Here is a 20481-nt window from a genome sequence, read left to right as displayed (position 1 = left end):
TGGAGGAACGGCGTGCACGCCGCATGAGGGACCTCGTATGCACAGCCAATGAAAACAAGCCCTTCAGATTTACCGAACAGCTGGTTTATCACTTCTGAACCAAACAGACCCAACCTTGCTTCACCACCAACAGATATATTGGAAATCGTTTTATGATAGAATTGTTGTTCGGATTGTATTTACAATTTATTCTGGGATTTACTTAAGTATTTACAATTCTGTGTTAAAAAAAAAAAAAAATGCCCCCCCCCCCCAAAAAAAAAGTGACCTATACTAAGTGTATATAAAATATTTAAAAAAAATTCTTCCAACTCTAATTCCAGATGTGATCAAATGTATTTTTTTATGAAGTTAACTTGTGCTTTTCTGTAGAGGCATATGCACTTTACTATAAATGAAGCACCATTTCTCACTGTCTGCCTTTCATGACAAGAGTGTTTTAGTTATTTAAAAGTGTGAAAAATTGCAAATAAGTTGCTAGAGGTCACGTGATGACATGTAACATTAAAAGAATACAATATACATAGAGTCTATTTGTGATTTATTTTCACCCCTCAAAATAAAGACATGGTTGTTGCCTTCTGAGGCATTTCGAAAGGTAGGAATAACAAAAAAAAGACAATATTGTATGGTGATATGACAATATATAGTTTAATTTATAGGAATGGACAAATACATTTTTGTGTGCTACAGCATTTCAAAATTAAATATCAGTGAAACTAAAGTGGCCGACAAAACATCATGAAAACAACAAGATTAAAAATAATAGTTAGCATTTTACATCTATGAAGCGACAAAGTCACTCTTTGCTGTTGATTTCCATTGGATTTACAGTGCACGACTTGACCTTTCACCTGCATCATCAAAACAATTATAAAGAAATAAAAGACCATACGAAAATGTATTCCTTGAAACAGGAATGATTGGCATCTTTTATGAAAAAAAGTTCCTCATATCAAATGCAGACAGCAGCTGTCTATTATTAAAACATATAAATTAAAGTAGAACATTCATACACACACGCACACACACACACACACGCACACACGCACACACACACCACATCCTTGTGTCAGCAAACATGTAAACCAGTAAACTGCTCTGTACGTACAGAGGGGAGGAGACTATATTATTACAACAAGCTGACCCTTGAGTGACTGAAGACACTTGCAGTTTCAGACTTGACACATAGAGAAAGACAATGAGTGCATGGCCCTCAAATATTCAGCATATTACATGATCTCCTACGTAAATTCTTTAAATGAGGGCAATTTCAGAACTTGGATGCCCTTAGATGAAAACAGTGCACTGCCTACTTTGAAAATAATTAGAACTGGCAAAGAGACACATTATTGTGAGCAAGAAGATATCTTACTGTACCACTTGTAAAGATGAAATTAAACATCATTCTAAGCAACTGACCACTGGAAATGTGAACCTGGGATGTTTGCTCATACTATACATAGTGATTTCAGAGTGAAACCTACCCAAAGCAGTGAAACGTTAACTTCACAGTTCAGTGAGATTAAAAGTATGAAAATGAAAATATGAAAATATTTAAAGTTTTGCTAATGCACTAGGTAGCCATGATTCAAAGTAAACTGGTGGGTTTTTTTTGTGTGCGTTTTTTTTTTTTTTTTTTTTAAACAAATGCTTGTGAAAGGACCAAAAAGACAAAGAACCAAAGGTAAACTCAAGTCTTGGAGAGAAACATGACAAAAAAAAAATACAGTCGACAACACAAAAATGACATCATTACCCTTGCACTTCAAACAGTACAAAAATAGATATGTTCTGATCCAAAGGTCATTTAATAAATACTTAAAATGTTTCTCTTAAGAAATTGCGGTAGGGTGATGTCTTCTTGCTGCTTCTACAGTTCATCTTTGGGGTTGATGTTGAGACCCTGATCCCAGACTGCCTGTGTGTCCAATGCCAGGATCACCTCGTCTGCCTGTAATCTCTCCTGGGGAAGGAAATGACAAAAGATGAAGGACGAGTTAGCTTCAGGGGAGGAAATGTTCGAGTTTAATTAAATGTGAAAGACTCAATCCAGCTGAAGCCGTGTGTAAATAGATTTCAACATGCTTTTATACATAAAAATGAGATGGAATGTTTAACATGGTGTGGTTGGTAATGCTTTATTTTGCCTATGGATCCCACGAGCTGCTAACAACAAAATCATTTTAATGTACAGTCACAATGTCAAACCAATGAGTTAGTCAAAACTGGGTTTCCATGCCAAATGGAGCCTGACTTGTGATGAACCCTGAGACAGTTTACCAGTTCTCTGAAGAGGGGGTCCAGGGTGAACCACAGTGCCACAGCACACCGCTGCCCGCTGGTCACAGCCTTCACGCCGTGTGGATTCTCCCCACCCGATGAAAAACCCACCAACCGCCCACACTTGGGTTTTACCGACGCCTGGGAGGAAGACACAAATATGGAGCAGGGTCAAACATTTCATCCTCATTTTTCAAGGATACATTCAGCTTCAAAGTCCATGTGACTCTTTCAAAATAAAACACAAGGCACATCTTAAGACTTTTCAGAGAAAAGTAATGTTACTCTGTACAGGAAAAAACAACAACATAATATTGAGGTAATTTTAAAAAGAAATGTTGTTTTTGACATAAATAGATTATAATCTGTGTTTCAAAGGAGCACAACTTTCCCCAGATTCAAATGAAGCAACTCAGTAATAACTCATTCCTGTAAATTAAAACTTCCACACTGAAGTAAACAACTCGGAAGAGCCATCTCACCGTGATTGTTTTGGCATCCATTTCTGTGAAAATAAACTCGCCTCCTTCAAAATCTCCATTGAGATATAACAGTGCACTAAAAAAAATAAAAAAAACAAAACAAAAGAGAACAGATTGTCAGTGAGATGTCGTGATGGCCGTGAGGTTTTTTTTTTTCTTTAATTTTCATTTCAAGTCCCCTCATACCTGTAGTCTCTGTAGGTGTATGCTGGTGGTTCCTTCCAGCACTCATTGGCTTCAGGGTCCAGCAGACAGTTGTCAGCATGAATGGGGTGGCTCAGATCATTCCTGTGATCTTGCTGACCTAGATTTGAAAAAACAACAACACATAAATACATACCAACAAAATGTTCACACACAAACACCCCACAAAAAAACACGTCTTCACTTTATCTTACAAGAGTCACTAAAAGTGATTTAAAAAAGTATCTATTCAACCAGCTGCCGAAAATTGTTTGCATTTTATTTATAATACCAATTTTGATTAGTTCCTAAAGAGTAAGGATTTCAGTTTGCTGAATTATGAGTGCCCTTGTAACCAGAAATGTTAAAAGACCAGAGTATCTAAAGATCGCTTGTGTTGGTGCATATGAGTGACAAATGTTTTCGCAGTGACCTGTGATGGCGGTCCGGCACACGAGATGAGTGTAGGAGAAGTGCAGAGTGGAGTTCAGCATGAAATAGGACTCAATAATTCGTCTCGCTCGCTCACTGGCATCATAGAACAAACGAGCGCTCTTCATCGGCACCCTGCCCTCGTAGCCATACTACAAAACCAAACAGGAGAGAAAACGATCAAACAAGAATTGAAAAAAAAATACATAAAATACAGATAAAATACTTCACTGTGGACGGATGAAGCTTATTTGCATGTGGAAGACTTAACTAATAATATATCATATAAATTACTTTGGTCACCTGCAGTGTTTTTAGTACAGTGGCTCCTTCAAACTTCTCATTGGGAGTATGTGGAGACATCCTCCCTCTGTAACCATCTCCGGCCATGGTGACCGCCTGAAAAACCAGGATGCAGCCATACTCAGCATTCCAACACTGTGAACCACAGCTATACATTTTTTATTTTTTATTTTTGCTTCTGATCACAAACAAGACATTCGTAGTCCTTATTGTATCAACACTGTGTGACGTCCTTACATGCGCCAGCTGTTGCAGGTCTACACACTCGTCCTCAGATATGACTTGGTCCAGCAGAACCCTCTGAGTCCCGTTCAAGGCCACAGAGTCTTGAACCAGCGTCACAGCCTCATATATCAGCGGGCCACCTTGCACAGGTTACAGAATAGTGTGAAGCAGTAAGTTTTCTGCGCTTTATCTCACCTGTCTTGATTATTAAAGAAAGTGTTTTTTTTTTATCAGGACAAGTCCCATTTCAATCTTTTTACCTTCTTTGAGCTGTTGTGGAGGAACAATAGTCACATTTTTCTTCTCAGAGATGGGGACATACTCCATCCAACCATCTGTGCCAGAGGGAATCCTGAAATAAGAGCCAAGAAAGTAGAGCAAAATTATAAATTGTTGATCTACAAAGCTTTCAGTCCACAATAAATGGACATGTTGCCTGATTGGCAGTGAGAACAAATACACTCTGGGCGGCTATTAGATGCTTTCGGTGACATATGAGTTTGTTTTTTTGCTGTTTTGGTGAGAGTATTACTATTTCTGTACAACCCTTGAATAGAAATAATAACTTTTCTGTCAGGATTGCCTTGGGCGTCGCCACGTCACCTTTTCCTGAAGAAAAAAGGGTCTGTCATTACTAAATGCTCCTCTGTGGAGATTCTAATTTTGCCCGCTCTTATGAGCTGAGCATGACGTGTACAGGAGGCTTTTAAAGCCCTTTTAAAAATAACTGCCGGATCCAGCTAAAAACCTCTGCCTCTATGAAAGAAGTCAGTATAAAGCATAACAGGACCTTAGCGGCTGAAAAAAAAAAAAGAAAGGCAAAGCCAACAGGCACCTCTGACTCTGAGGCAGTGTGGCAGGATGAGCCCAGTGGAACCACATAGCTCCTCATGTCACACATAACTCAACTTCCACCAAATAGTTATGTTACTCTATAAAATCTTTTTACCTGTTTGAGTTGTCTCTTCCACCTGTGCTGCTCCAGTAATTCTATTAGGGAAACAAAGAGACAAAACACCATAAATAAATTGTTTGGGATGTCAACAGGGAAATGCATGTCCACACAGGCTGTCGTCCCAGGTTTTAAACATTTTGCAATTATATTCTCCACTAAATATAAATATTTGAATACGCATTTTCATCTAACATGATACTGTCTTTACTTTTTGAAAATGTTTGTACTTCTTCAACTGTATATATTGAGGCTGCCTCAGACCACGTCAAATAAAGTGCGAAATATCAGCGTGACCAGCAGGGGGCAATGTTGGCTGTGCACAGACGGTGAAGTACATGGTGGCCATGCCAGACACCTGTTACCCTGCTTTGAGTCACTCAGCAGCAGCAGCAGCAGCAGCAGCGGCACGTTAAAGCTCTTACACACCCTACAGGAGATCTGCTCTGCATTAGAGACATGTGGATCGACTTACAAATACATGACCATTAAATTACAAAATCTTCTATCATTTCTGGGCAAAAACTGAAAAATTACAGGGCACTGGTTTGCCAATAAGGCCTCAAGAGTCTGTTTCAAGGTTTGATTTTGTGCACTCACTCCTTCAGTGAACTCCACACCCATGGTTTTACTGCCGATCAGAAGGAGCTCCAGTTCCTGCTTGTGCCTCCTCAGGTACCAGGCAGCTTTCTGTGGACACACATACAAGTCATCATGCATCATGTATCAATAAAATCAAAACACAAATAATAATAATAATAATAATAATTCCTTGGATTCCAATAGGGTTCTTGCACAGCTTGGTGCTCGGGCCCTAATTAAAATACATTGCAGATATAAATACGGTTCCAATAGTTTAATAGTTTATCAAACATATATAATCTCCTGTTGTGTTACATCAACTGCCCAAATATAGGAAACCAGAATTAGTTTGTATATGCCCTGACTTGCTTCAGTTCCAAGTCTCTTTCTTTTTGTCATTTCATAGGAGGTTTCCTCCAACAGAGACGCTTAAATAGACAGAATCTGCTCTTTCTTAGGTTCTGAAATAAAACAATGAAAATTGCTCCTGCCTTTATCTTTTCAATGTGAAACTGATTGTGTGCATGAATGGGCGAATGTGACTGATCATGTGAGGCACGTCGAAACTGCTGAAGCAGTAATATTAACTATATCAGTAACGTTAATTTATTATCTTGGAAAGGAAGCGCCCAAAGTGCTCTACATTGTCTGTCACATTAACCCATTCATGCACACACACACTCCGGTGAGGTCGGTTGTCATTCAAGGCGTGCAGTCAATCCATGAGAAGCAGTTTGGGATTTGGTGTTTTGCCCAAGAACACTGAGACATTTAGACAAATGGTGGGCTAAACATACAAACTTCAGATTGAAAGATGGCCCACTCATAGCCACTAACACAAAACAAAGCTGTTCAGGGAGGCATTTGATGTTATTCTCACTCATTTGACAAAAATCCCTTAGGATCCCTGGATATGTGTCACACGGCGTGCCAAAGCTGGAATAAGCAAACACTGGCATAAGACACTCTTCGTAAATTATTCTAAAGGAACTGAAGAGTCATATTATTAATTATTATATGATAACGCCAGATATGAGAAGGTACTATCTTTTTTTTTTTTAATGTGGTTTGCCGAAAGAAAACCCCACTTTTCCATCATTCTCCCAAATTTTCCAGGCGGAGACCTCCGTGGGTGCTCAGACACAACGTTTCCTCCCCTCTCGGGGTTCCTGAAAGGCAGAATTCTTTGGCAGGGAAGGCACGTCGGGTCTGGCGCTGACATCCAGTACACTGTAAATGAGCTGCCTGAGGCTGACGGCCGAGGGGACGCAGACAGAGGAGGTGATCTGTGGGCCAACGACTCGTACTGTAAACTTGAAAGGCTACAGCACTAGAAAAATGTAAGCAATGGGTAAAAAAAAAAAAAAAGAAAACAGAAACATGATGGCGTTCTGTTGCACTTTATCTCACTCACACATACACAGTTCTCACACTACTGCTGGGAGCCTTTGCTTCCTCTAATTAGTACCAGGCTTTTCCAGGAAGAAGTGGTGGAGGTATTTGGGGCTGCTTGACTTTTTAAGGCAGCTGTACAGTTTTGAATGATGAAGAAATGCATTGGTGTAAACAAAAAAAGTGTAACTAATACATCCAGCTGGAGAGCAAACGTATACAAATAATAACAAACTCTTAAAAAGCAGCTACTGCCAAGCGGCAATAAGCAGTTTGTCCAAGAAATGACCCAAATGACCTGCTGCTTCTTGTCTTTTTTTTTTTCCCTTAACCTTAAAAGGAACTTTTCCTCTCCTTTTGCGAGTCTTGCTCTCTCTCTGACTAATACACATGTTGATTTGTGTGACTCTGTACCTTAAACCTCCACCTTTGCAGCTTAGTCTGCTAATACAAAAATTAACAACAATGTAACCGAAATAATGAAATAACGTCTCAACTCCCAAATCTCTGCAAAAAAGGAAGTGTCTCACAGTTTTCAGGCCTTCCAGTCTTTGCTACAGAAAACCAATCACAAACTATTTCCAACATGAATCAACACTGTTTGAAAAGCCTAAACAACTTTCTGAATATACAGGATGACTACTGCCTTGGCAGCCTCAACACACTTCAGATGATAAGTCGCATTCACCTGTTTGGCTGTCATGCAAGGTGGAGACATCATTGGGAAAAACGTGTAGTTCAGTGTCCTTGTCCAAAGACACATGGACAAGGCGAGGTCAAGGATCAAATAGGCCACATGGTATTGGAAGGTGACCCACAGCTTTACTAAAATGGCTCCATACAGAACTCAGATCAGTTACAGTGTATAACAGCAAACTGAGCTGTACTGCCCTTGGTCTTACTAAGAAAGTGAACTGTTCCACTAACTTAAGTCTTTATAAAGACACATTATTGCTGTAGTTCCTTAACAAATGTTGTGTAATTATACATTGTATCTGGATTTGAAGGCTTTAGTTTGATTTCTATTTCCAAATCTTTACCTTCAGAGAAAATAAAAATCCCTCCAAAGAATAAATCAAGAATGAAACTTACCTTCTTCTTATTCTTCAGTCACCAATAAAAATCTCTTTCATTTAACAGCCATCAACCCATGTCTCATTATTATATAGCCACCTGAATACATTTCCATTGCATCCCCAATCTCATTCTGTCCATACGTCATCGTGTCCATGAGCAAGTCACTGAATGTCATTTGCTTGTTGAGCTTGTTAAAGTTTAACGTCCTTTTTGACGCCATTGGCAACAGTGTAAAACCCTTTGACACTGCTGAAGCTATGAAAATGTAGGATAAGCCTATTTTAATTACTGTTCTCAGACTTAATCCTGAACTTTTAACTCTAATTGAAATTCATGTTTAGTCTTTAATCCAGTCTTTCAGACAGACACAAAAAAATATCCTTTAAACTGAGTTTAGCTTCATTACCTTACAGACTTGAGAGAACTGGCAAAGCTTTTTAACCTTTGTCTGTGGTGGAGCCCCACAGCGTTGAGGACAAAACGACCATCGTTGGTGTCTATCAAACACTCTTTTTAGCGACTATTCTATCAACCCAATAACCTCAACCATCGGTCTCTTTTTACCCTACAATGACAGATGAGATCCTGACCTCTCGTGGTTTGCCATCGTGCCCGAGCATCTCGCTGTAGAACTCAACGTTGTCCGTCATGAACTCTTCTCCTTCGTGGAACAAAAGGTAGGTCAGAGCACACTGCAGCGCCTCCTCCAGCTGGTCCACTGCACAGAGAAATACAGAGATGGGGCAGGTGCTTAAAGAGAACTCAAGAGTAGACAAACATGCTGTTCTGTACACCCGAAATAAACCCAGATTTATATAGATTTCCACAAACAAAATGGACAGGCCTTTACACGCACCTTCTTCACACCGCTGCAACAAAGTGCACACAAACACACTTTTTACGACCTTGTTAAAGGTGCGGGGTTAACCAGACACTTCCTGCCTTGGCTGAAGCCACGTTTGTGTCTCTGCTTCTGTCAGCGGCACGCTGCCAGCTCCAAAAACCGTCTGGAGATTTGAGCTCAAACAGCAAAACGTCACTGAGGATTTATTTTGGAAAGTTAAGCAACCTCAGCTCAACGTGTGGCTGAGGAGCGATGGCAAGCGTTCACTTCAGCGATGAGGTGTGGAGGCCACGGTGCTGCCGAGCGCTAAAGGCAGCCAAATTAGTGATTTGGAGGCAAGCCTTGAATTTTCAGTCTTTAATGTCAAGAATGCTGATATTAATCGGGCGACCGTGGCTCAGGTGGTAGAGTGGTCGTCTTTCGGAGTGAGAGGTCGGAGGTTCGATCCCAGTCTACACTGGTCTATGTGTCGAAGTGTCCTTGGGCAAGACACTGAACCCTAAATTGCTCCCATTGGTCGACTAGCGCCTTGCATGGCAGCTCTGTCCCATTGGTGTGTGAATGTGAGCGTGAATGGGTGAATGACTGATATGTGAAGCGCTTTGGGACTGCACTCAGTGTGGTTAGAAGGCGCTATATAAAATCTAGACCATTTACCATTTACCATTTAATGGAAATAAAGCATGTGGCACTTTAGGTTTCGACAGAAAGAAAATCTACCAACTGGCCAGTGCTGATTGATATTAGTATTACATTTCTTTAAAATAAAATCAAGACTAAAGAAGGAAAAACGAATTTAGAATCTGAAATTAAATAGGATTCATTTCCACCTTTACAAAAGAGCTGCTTCACAAAGACATTTAGTGAGAAAAGCCTTTCAGGCAAACACACCTACACCCATCAGACTGTTCTGCGAATCAAAGCTTGCTCTCAGCGTGTTTGTTCTGATGATCCGCTTTTCTTGATTAGAGACATATTCTCACAGATCATTAAATATAATCTGGTGATCTCAGAAATATTCGGCACATTGTCATTTCCAAATATGCCTTGTTGCTGTGCCAACACCCTTGTCTCGAAAAGCTTAGAACTGCTTCATCACCAGCAGAAGACCGAGCAGCTTTCAATTATCTCTCTCACACACACAACCCCTGAGAGGTTCAGTATCAGCCTGGATACGGCTCGACTAACACCCAGACAGAAATACAGACAGATCACGTCTGTAAATACTTGTATAAACCCCAAACAGGGTGTGGTCTTTTGATTGACTCAACTTGTCTGCAGCCTGTTTGTGGCCATCCTGAGCTCTTCTGTATGCCTGTACTCCGTGTGTTTGGGTTTATATGTTTTTAAGTCAAGTACATGATTATCTAGAAATACTTCAAAGATCTTAAACAACCGACCTTTGAAGTAGGCAAACTGGAGGTAGTCGTAGTGCAGAGGCAGGTAGTTCTCCATGGGTGACAGGCGGCCTGGCCTCGTAGCGAGGTCTCTGACACACTCGTGTTCACAGTGCAGCACCTGAGTGAAATGATCTGAAACAAAGAATTTCACATAATATGTTTGGGTGAAAAAACCCCACAAACTTCCAGATAGGAAGTGAACACAAGTATGACATATAGAACCAATAGGTGTCAAATAAGACCTAAAGAAACAGAACTGGGGAAAAAAAGTGTACGTGCAGGATGTAAATATACCATGACTCGATCATGGCAATATTAATAGAACCGTACAAAAATAAAACATTGGAGAATTACCAAGAAAAATACAACTGACAAACAATGGATGACTGAAGGATTACTGAATGTCTGTAAGAAGATAAAGTATTTATACAGACGAGGTGGAAAAGAATAAAGTTTGGATTCCATTTTAACCATTGCCCAGAGCCTGGTCATTATAATATATTAATGACTTTATTCCTCTATGGAAATTTCTCAGATTCATTTGCCCCTGAACTAGTCTCGTCTACAAAACACCACGAGGCACTTTCTAAATACAGACCTTCCTCTCATTTAAAGGACCCTGGTTTTATATGCTGATGAGAGTGAATACGTCTACCAGCATTTGATTTAATGTAAAGTTTTGGCAAATCAGATATTGAAGAGTGTGTCCACAGACTTTGATTACAGTACAACATGATGCCTCCCAAAACTAAAACTAACGGTGTATAAAACAGATGGATGAAATAAATAAGTTGTCCTGATGAGCTGTATCAAACTGAATACAGTCCATCAAAAAATAGCTTTGGGACAATGTCATTTAATGGACCACATAAACATTGCTCCCTTGTTAACTGCAGAGCGTTTGTATTCTTTAAGTGATGATACAGCCAGTTATTCGTTCATCCTTCGGGGAAGGCATCTTTAAGAGGGTGCAATATATCATTTCCTATGCAGAGGGGGAAACCCGCAGAGGGGATGAATAGCATGCTTGTGTGTGTGTGTGTGTGTGTGTGTGTGTGTGCGCGCGCGCGCTGGCATGTACTGTATGTAAAGTGAGATCACTCCTGAGCAGCTGCAGCACTACTTTCCCCACTCTCAGGCAACTGAGCTGTAGTCTGTTTCAATCTGTTGAGAATCTCTGAGGAGCCGAAATCACATCTGAATCATACTGTGAAGGATCAGTGGACTTTAAACATGTATTTTAACTGGTAAAGGAAGCAGTAATCCAATTAAATTCTTTCAGTTTTATTCATCTCAGAAAAAAAAAAGATTGCATTACATTCAGAAAGTGCATACATGCATCTTAAGTCAAATTAAAATTGCAAGCAGCCTTTAACGGGTCCTCGTATCCTTGTTGGTCAGCAATTGGAAGCATGTCCCTCAGGCGGCGCTGCGAATGACCGACTGTGATCATGCAGTCAGTCATGGCAACCCACTCTGATTTAATAAGGAATATTTTCATAACTATATATAAGGAAGGCGCGTTGTCTGCACTGGTCAGATTTAAGGCATGTAGGAGTTAACGGAGTTATGCTCAGCCTACTGACACAGCCCATATTGTTTTCAGCAGGTTACCGAGTGTGGGTCTTGCTTTATGGCTGCCTCAGGCCTGCACTGCGCTGCAATAGCTACAGTTTGAGGACAAACGGATGTATCGTGATCACATCCTATCATGATCACAGAATTTATAATAGCAGCACTGTGGAACATAATCCCTTGATTATAAGTCAAACAAAAGCCTGTCCAAAACGAATTAGCTGTGTTTCAATGTTTACAAAACTGGGCCACACATATTGGAAGCAAAGCCTACTTGTCAGTAATTAAGCTGCAGCTACTGCACAAAAACTGCATCAGTTTCCAGAGAAACAGTTGTGACTCCTGTTGGAAAAAAGTGCCTCCGACCAAAGCCAGTGCTTATTGCTAAACAAGTATAATGGGAGTAATTATGATGGGGTGCAAGAGTAGTTCTGACGATCGGTCCGTCCGCTCTACATCAAATGTTCCTGCCTCTATTTAGGAAGACAGCTTTGGCATGCAGACTCCTACTGGAGCCAAAGTCCAGCATAAACACAATTAACTGGTCACCCAAAAAATTTAAATGTGGAATAAGTCACTGTAGTTTCAGAAGTTTGTTAATAATTGATTCATATTCGGAGATAGCACAATGCCATTCCCATTTGTCGTCACTGTTTGTTGAGTGCCAGCAGGTCGTGTTCTGTGTTGACATTATTGTCTTTCCACATTCATACAGTGGCGGGTCGTCAGGGCCTGCAAGGTCTTCTCTGCAGGCTTTAGAAAAATATTATAATCACAGACTGATGACTATATTTTGTCCATGAATACTCATTAAATAATTCCAAACGGTCCATCCACTTCTTTTCATAGCTTCTCCCCTGGCTGTGCTGCTTCCAGACACGTACTTCCATATTAAAGCTTTTAACCAATCACATTTTAGTCAGAATCTGTTGCCAGGGTAAAGAAATCTGACTTAGGCCTTCACATTCAATTCTGCAGGCGTCTGCAGTGTTGGTCACGCTGCTGCTTTTTGCAATTTACTGGCGCTCACTGCAACTTCCATGGTAAGATTCAAGATAATATTATTTGCCCTTAACTTATTTTGAAGACCACGAAAAGCTGACAATTGTCACCGTCCTCGACGCCCCCAGAAGTTTCAGGAATTGCAGCTGCTTATTTATGCAGAAATCTTTAAACAAAAGTGATGGCTGAGGAAACGGCTCAATAATGCACATTCACATTTGTATTTCAGACATCGTCTATCACATTGTATAATCTCGCTCACATCATTTTGCAAGAACTGGGACATAATTTCATATTCATGATGGCAAATGATGTCTGTTATTTAACAGGTCGGTCAGATTTCACCACAACACCACGTTTGCACTCGTTTTTACATGCACCACCCGCCATAGATCAGGCCCTGTAAGTTTACGCTGAGTCACTTTTTTGTTGTACTGGAAAACAGACCGCACCTGCTTTTGACCTACTGCCAACTCCCATTAATACCAACTTGTTGCCAGTAAAGCAGATTTGATCACCTAATGAACATGAGAGGAGTTGTTTGGATGTGCCTAAGCCTCCCCAGGCATTCGCAGCTCAGCCAAACCCAAAGCCAAAGGCTCAGGCCAACGCAATGCGAGTTTACCGTAAGTGTTGAAGGAGGAGTTGCATAGGCCTTTTTAAATGCTTCGCACACCACCTAAACTGATAAATGATTTTGACTCAACCTCCCACGGACTTTTGAGATGTGGAATGTAGCCTTTTTTTTTTTGTTTGTTTTTGTTTAAATAAACAGTCCAAGAAAGAATGCGTATGGCAGTAAATAAAGATAAACCACACCACTTCAAACTCCCAAAATAAAAACTACAAGTAATAAAACATCACAAAATACTGTGTAAATCAGATGACAAAAAGCAGCCATCAATTTAACATGTACTCGTGCATCAGCATGCTTTTGGAAAGGTAATAAACCCCCTTTTTTTTTTCAACAAACAAGCGTTGGAATCTTTTAAGATCTTAACTCTAACCTGATATGAGTTCATGGAGGCTGTACCGGTATCGGAGGTGATCGTGGCCCTCAAACTTCTGAGGGCCCTGGCAGAGGGCCCGGCAGTCCACATCTGCCTTGTAGTATTCCAGCAGAGCTTCTTCAAACAGAGACACGGCCGCATCGTAGTCGCCCTTATCGTACAATCTCACTGCTGCCGTGAAGGAGCGCTGCGACAGAGGAGACACAAGGTAATTACAGCGCTGGTTGTAATGATAGCACAGAAAGCACACTTAACTTTAATATAATGACAGAGAGGCCACACGGGTCAGATGATTCTAAATCCTCAAAGTATTTAGAGCCTCACCACAACCAGCACTGAATGAGTTTCTAGTCATTACCGAAAAGGACATTACCACAAAGACGACTTCATACATCAACAAGGGCTGATTTTTTGTTTCCATTCAGACAAAAGTGAAAGAGAACAGGTCAAATCAAGGATCAGACATTTTGTGAAAGGCTGATAAAAGATGGCTTTGCAATGTGTTGAGGAAGATCAGCTGTTAAGAGGCACAGTAGTGCAGTAAGGGACAGCCAACCGATCAGTGCTGGAGCCTTTTCGTCCCACCTGGTGCGGCCGGGCTTCTCGGTCCACGAAGTGCTCCTCTCTGACGTCCTGCAGGTCTTTGTACTGTTCCAGGTCCTGACCCATCTCCACATGTTCGGGATTGGCCTGGAAGTAGGTGTGAGCCGCCGCAGCTGCCTTGTCAGTTTGCTTCAACTGGAAAAGAAACGAATGGGCAGAGAAGAAATAAGAGATTTAGATAAAGCAATGGAAGCTGGTGGAGACATTGTACAACTTTTCTGAAACGGCCTCAATGGTCAAAGTTAGCAGTTAAACCTCATCGCATTCCAAGGCCTCGGTACATAAACAAAAGGGTTTTACTCTACTTTATTGTATTACACAATACAACACTCTTCCTTTGCCCTTAGCTAAAACCCCCCCACAATGCACAGCTCAGACAGGGAGACTTCAATAAACCCTTACAATCTTCAACGATTACTGATAAAAGAAAAAAAAAATTGGAGGGGGGGAAGAACTTGACTATTAGAAAATGTCTGCTTCCAATGAGATGAGATTGCAATCATGCATTGGATCAAGCCTCGACATGGACGAGTTTCTCCCAGTTTGTCCCAAAGAAAACTCCACCACTTTAGATAATAGCCAGTAATGAATGAATGAGCAAATCTTTGCAAACTTGCAGATAACCATGAAGTGGAACATTGCGTCACAGAATTTTTCCACAGGCCACTACGTCTGTCAGCATTGCTAGAAAGTATTGTACATTTTCAAGTCAAGTCATTAATCACCCGTCTAGTATGGAGTGACTTCATAAAAAGTAGGAGAGAGAAGAAGATAAAAAAAAGAAAAAAGAAAAATGAGAGAAAGTAGGTCATAGGTTTGCATAGTTGTCATACTTTGTATTTGACCGTCCTTGATAAAAAGTAAAGTGAGACTAGACAAAGCGGCAGACTGAGCCACTTTCACCTCTGCTGCAGTAGTGCCAGGCCACTGGATGTCATTTGTTTAAACCGCTCATGCCACCAACAGGTGGAAGCTGGAGCAGACCCGTGTTCCATGGCATTCTCAACCCACTCAGCACTCTGGTTGACAACACTGCATCAATTCCTGTCGACCAGGAATGACATCTGATCAAACAAATGTTTTTGTGCCCGACAACTGAATTGTTTTTGTTTTTTATCTCACCAGCTGTTATGAGATAAAGTCTGGGAATTCCCACTTTTCATCAACAATTCAGGAAGTCTTGACGGTGAGGAGTAGAATTTTTTTTATTTTTTTGAGCCGAGTGTACCGACGCTCACAGACACGGAAACAAAGAGCTTTGTGTTTTTCCATGTGGGAGGCAAACATGTTCCAAAACCTCTGTGCTGTGCATCACAAAAGCTACGCTTGAACTGCTCTAATGGAGGAAGCAGAGTTTTCTTCCCACACACACTCCCCACCTCTTTTTGAAGAATGAGTCCCCTGTCAGACGACATTGGGTCTCTTTCATGTGGACAGCCCATGAGGCAAGGGATAAAAGCTGGCACTGGACATGCTTGGTTTGTCCTGAAAGGCCAAAGAGTGACGTGGTGTCGAAAGCATTCCTGCTAGGATCACCTGGCTGGAGACTCTCGGAGGCGCCGTAGCATTCTCCAAATGTCAGTCACATGTTTGAAGTAGCGATGCATGCAATAACTAATGAGTCACAATGGCGTGAGAGGGAAAACCACTGAATAAATGCTGCTTTTCCAAGTAAAAATGAGATTTATGAAAAAAAAACCCTAAACAATTAAAGACTTTTAAGAAGAAACATGTCATATTCAAAAGTTTTTGACAAATGAGAATAGTGTGGGAAATATTTATGACTCAGTTTATGTCTTACAAGCAAAATCCCTTGATACACATTAAAATGTCTTTCTATTCCTAGTCAACCATGTGCTTTGTGGTTTAAATGTGTACAGAGCATTTAAAAGGCAAAGTGTACAAATACATTGCAACCTTGCTTATTTTTAGAGCGTCTCAAGTACTCATTTTAATGACAGTTTCATTGAATTTGATTAAAAATGTCTATAATATTTACTTAGCACCCTTTTAAAACACTTAGGATAAGTTCGTATTGTAAGTTGCTATTCTAATTAATTTCTTCAATGGTAATACCAACTGGACAGGAGAATGAATGTGATGTGTGTCACCACAAAACGATGATGGATCAGATTCAAAGCAGCCATTTTTCAGGGAGCACCACTCTTATACACATCAGGCCTTCTACAACACTGCATCCTCTTAAATCTCACTTCAAGACATTTATTCTCTCTGGCCTCTCAACCCTAATCTACATTATTACTAATTCAATCATTTTTGTCATTCCTGGGTGTTCATTCCTCCAAATTGTATTTTTGATTGGCCCATTAGTTTCGAATCGTGTATGTTTTTTTTTTTAATCTGCTGTGTTTGGTTTCATTATTTTTGTCATTTTGAACAAATCCTGCTGTATAAAATTGTGCTTCATAAATAAATTTCATAATAGACATTTAAAAAAAAAAGTCCTATGAAGAGTTTCTCTTCACCTTTCTAGTTTTAGTGGATTTCAAAGCTTTTTTTCCCCTTCATCTTTTTATCGAAATAAAACTTGACTTTGCATTTCCCCGTTTACCAGAAAAACCTCTGTCTCAGTGCGAGTTCAGCTCCCATAAAGAGATCTGAGCTCGGCTTTTTCAAAGCACCCCACTGATGTGATCGCGTTGGCATTTCTTAAATCTGACTTCCAGATAACCTGAAACTGGTCACAGTTGAAGCAGCTGCTCTAACGCAAATAAGTAAATAAAACAAGTTTTGGCAACTACCATTTTGCAGGTCGCTGAAATAACAGTCTTATCATAGATGTGTAAGCAGCCAAAACTCCTTAACACAGAGGTAAGCTCCACACTGACAGGAATCTGGATAAATGGAAAGCTTGTGTGGAACATCTGAGGGGAGTAAAACCTGGGAAGCATTAAAAACAAATCGTTGAAATCAGTGTTTGCTTATTTAAGGGTGAAATTCTTCCTCCGACTGATGGTGTAACACAGATATGTCACGTGTCTCCTCTGCGACTGAGACGTTCTGCGGCTCCACAAGAGAACTCCAGCATGGCAGTCTTCTTAAAGATGCGACAGTCGTCTCGTCTTTGCTGGATCTGATAGTGATCAGTCTGTTTTGTCTGGAGACCTGGAGACTAAACACCCAAGATAAAGTCAGCTGTGGTACACGAAAGTGTAGCCTCTTTCTATCACTGTGCAGGGACCAGTCTGCTCTCACTTATCTTCTGCTTCTTGTCCTCTGGTGCAGCTGCCCTCCTCCCATCAGGGGGCTGACCTGGCTCAGGACAGAGGGTCAGTTGGAGGCTTGCTGAAATCACTTTGGCACACGACACAGACAGCTGAAACTCGCCAGGGCCAGATATGTACAATCCCGAGTATATGCATCCCACAAGCTGGGGAATGTGGTTTTTTTTTTTTTTTTTTTAAAGCAGCGCCTGTTTTTTTATAGCTGTATTTGAAAGTATTGCAGCATCATATAGCGTTATGAAGTTATAGTGCTAAGCACTCTCACAGCAGGACATTTCCAGTTTGAGTCCTGGCTAGTGGACCTCTCTGTACATAGTTTGAATGTTCTGCCTGTGGATCTAGAATGTTTCCCTACGTACTCCAGTTTCTTCCAACAGTTCTAAAACACATGTTTGAGGATGGTTGGGGCAGTGATGGCCTCGAGACATTAGAGAAGAGTTCTGATACTTTGAGCTTTGAATCCCACTGAGAAGAGGTTACCACTTAAACCAGGCCTGTGACCCTCAGCAGCTCCTCAGGTTCTCCTTCCACCTCCCTCCATGTGTAGCTACAAATTGAAAAGCATTCCTGGATATATGGGTTAAATCCAGAGAAAGTATTTCCCCAAATGCTTATTAAAGCCAAGTGAGTGAAAAATATGAATACTTGTGAATGTGAGCGTGTGTCTTCTCTGTTTTATGGGAACACTTTGCACACTTTAGTATCATGTGGCTGAACCTGAAGTTTCCAGGTAAAAAGAGCTGTTCAGGGAAATAGATGAATCACAAGATGACTCATACTTGATCACCCACAGTCCTATTTAACAAACCCCAAGATCACATATTACAAGATGGCCACTACGATTTTAAGGAGATGCATAATTCAGTATGGAGTCAGTGTACTGTTTCAAACTGTGAAATCCCCCACAAGGGTCAAAGCTTGAGAGTGGGAATTGAAAACACATGCTCATATATCACACGGTGCACGGCGAAAGGTGAAAACACCCCCTCAGGATGACTGAGCAGGAATCAATCATGGCATTGCCGTAAGACTGCATTGAGAAGTGTAACGGAAAACATTGCAGAGCAGAAACAGCCACGCATGCCTGGGCGAATCAAAATGACAGAGGGGGGGGGGGGGGGGGGGAATGGATTGCAAGAACACAAGTCATAGTCAAAACACCAACACTGCATCATTACAGCCACTATATGTCACCATAGGAGTGGGTGTGACAAAACTTTACACTGCATCATCTGATCATTATTGAGAGCAGATTCTTAAAGGATAAATCACCCGTGCAACTCTGATAACCACTTTATCCAACTTATGTGTTGTCGCTTATTCCAACTGATAAAATGATGAAGGGGAGGGTTTATCTCGTCTCACACACACGCAAATATATGTCTTTACAATGTATCAAGGTGCCTGGAGATAGATATATATGTCATCATATGTCAACATTTATATTGTTTTTCAGTGAAAATAACATCATTGCTACATTCCTGAAAAATTACGTTGACCTGCTTTCAATTTAGAACTCACTTTCCTCCAAAGTCCAAGTTGAACCAGCTCCACACTGCAGAAATACTCCGATTTAAAATCACAGTGATGTTGAAACTTCGTCCCGATCTTTGAACAAATTCAGAAGTGTACAACTTGTACCCATGAGTAAAATTTTCCTCCAACATAATTTTCAAAGGAGCACCTGTAGGGGTGAATAACTCCCACTCAAATTGAGCCCTCAGCTTGCCCTGGGTGTTAAAGAGCAGCCTGTGTATGAGTTGTTGGACCGCCCTGCCACTCTGAGGGATGTGGCTCTTGATGTGGGTGAAGGGTGGTGCCAAGTCAAATGCACATTTACATGATTTTTTTTTTTTCCTCCGGTGCTCCAGCTTGGTTCACAGGTATGTAAATAGGCCTGGTCTGGCGCCATAGACAGTGATGATGTGACAAAGAGCACGCACTGTGTCCCAATTTGAAAAACGAGAGTTTCTCATACCCGGGTAAATGAGACGGAGATCAGTGTGCAGGTTAACGTGAAAATAGCTGCAGTAAATCAAGAGACTTCAGAGTTTGCGGTGGGGTTTTATCATTTTTTTCAGATCTATAGATGTGGGTCAGAAGAGGTGGTTGTCTTGTTGGGAAGGTATCTGACAGGTATCTGACAGTGTGTGAACCTCTCAAACAATCTGCCATTTTTGCCCACTTGACACTGTCATAGACAGTGTAAATTAAACTACACACAACCAAACTTTCACACAGTTTTTTGTTTTCCACCACAACGGAAAATGTCTCTTATATTCCCAGTATTTAGTGTTTTTGGTTTATGTTTGGTGTGAGAGATTTAGAACGGATGGACACTTTTTGATGAACATATTACTCAAACTAGTGAGAAATGAACATAAGAAATAAAAACGTAAAACCCAGAGACACTGAGCCTTGAATCAAACCCTATGTATTCTTGCTACGAGGCGAAAGCACCAATTGCTACGAACACTGTGCATCTCCAGGCCAAACACAAGGTGGAGATAATTAAGCAGCATGTGTGGTGATGTGGTGTATTTTTGTAAGTGACAGATGAATCCTGTTTTCCAAAAATAATAGCCTCACCTGGCAATTCAAAGCACCAGACAAGCTACTGTCTAGCACATTCCTATAATCTTCAAACTGAATAAATCTTTTTTTTAAGACGGCATGGACCCTCAATTTCCTTTCATTTGATTTATATAAAGACAATGATCATTGAAATACAAAAGGAAAAGACCAAACATCAATTTCCATCTGTTGTTGTTTGGCTTAATCTCAAAAATGTAGCCCATCGTTGTGATAAGCTTCCAGAGGTTCTAATCTGTCCCTGGGATCTTACCAAACCCCATGCTGTGTTTTGACACATTAATTCAGTTTGATCTATC

At 40.7% G+C, this 20481-nt stretch overlaps 2 protein-coding genes across 3 annotated transcripts in view; one reads left to right on the top strand and one right to left on the bottom strand.

The window, feature by feature from the left end:
- The window catches only part of ccdc181 (coiled-coil domain containing 181), a gene marked incomplete at both ends in the record, with an annotated part of 2519 nt that extends 1673 nt beyond the window's left edge, over positions 1–846 (top strand). The window contains one exon of the mRNA XM_080505726.1: positions 835–846. Coding sequence (XP_080361852.1) covers positions 835–846 — 12 coding nt within the window. The remainder of the gene's footprint in view (positions 1–834) is intronic.
- Positions 633–20481, bottom strand: part of p3h2 (prolyl 3-hydroxylase 2) — a 59725-nt gene continuing 39876 nt past the window's right edge. Inside the window, exons 2-15 of one of the 2 annotated variants that reach the window (XM_080506036.1) lie at positions 14328–14480; positions 13740–13929; positions 10156–10287; positions 8502–8629; positions 5461–5550; positions 4858–4898; positions 4169–4260; positions 3921–4048; positions 3675–3779; positions 3382–3532; positions 2952–3069; positions 2766–2841; positions 2284–2424; positions 633–1966 (exon numbers count right to left, since the gene is read on the bottom strand). In XM_080506036.1, the coding sequence (XP_080362162.1) occupies positions 1874–1966; positions 2284–2424; positions 2766–2841; positions 2952–3069; positions 3382–3532; positions 3675–3779; positions 3921–4048; positions 4169–4260; positions 4858–4898; positions 5461–5550; positions 8502–8629; positions 10156–10287; positions 13740–13929; positions 14328–14480 (1638 nt within the window). In that variant the 3' untranslated portion in view covers positions 633–1873. The remainder of the gene's footprint in view (positions 1967–2283; positions 2425–2765; positions 2842–2951; positions 3070–3381; positions 3533–3674; positions 3780–3920; positions 4049–4168; positions 4261–4857; positions 4899–5460; positions 5551–8501; positions 8630–10155; positions 10288–13739; positions 13930–14327; positions 14481–20481) is intronic. The other variant, XM_080506037.1, reaches the window with a different exon arrangement.

The sequence above is a fragment of the Blennius ocellaris genome (genome assembly GCF_963422515.1).
Source record: "Blennius ocellaris genome assembly, chromosome: 12".
Taxonomy (NCBI): domain Eukaryota; kingdom Metazoa; phylum Chordata; class Actinopteri; order Blenniiformes; family Blenniidae; genus Blennius; species Blennius ocellaris.
This window is presented reverse-complemented; position numbering and strand designations above follow the sequence as displayed.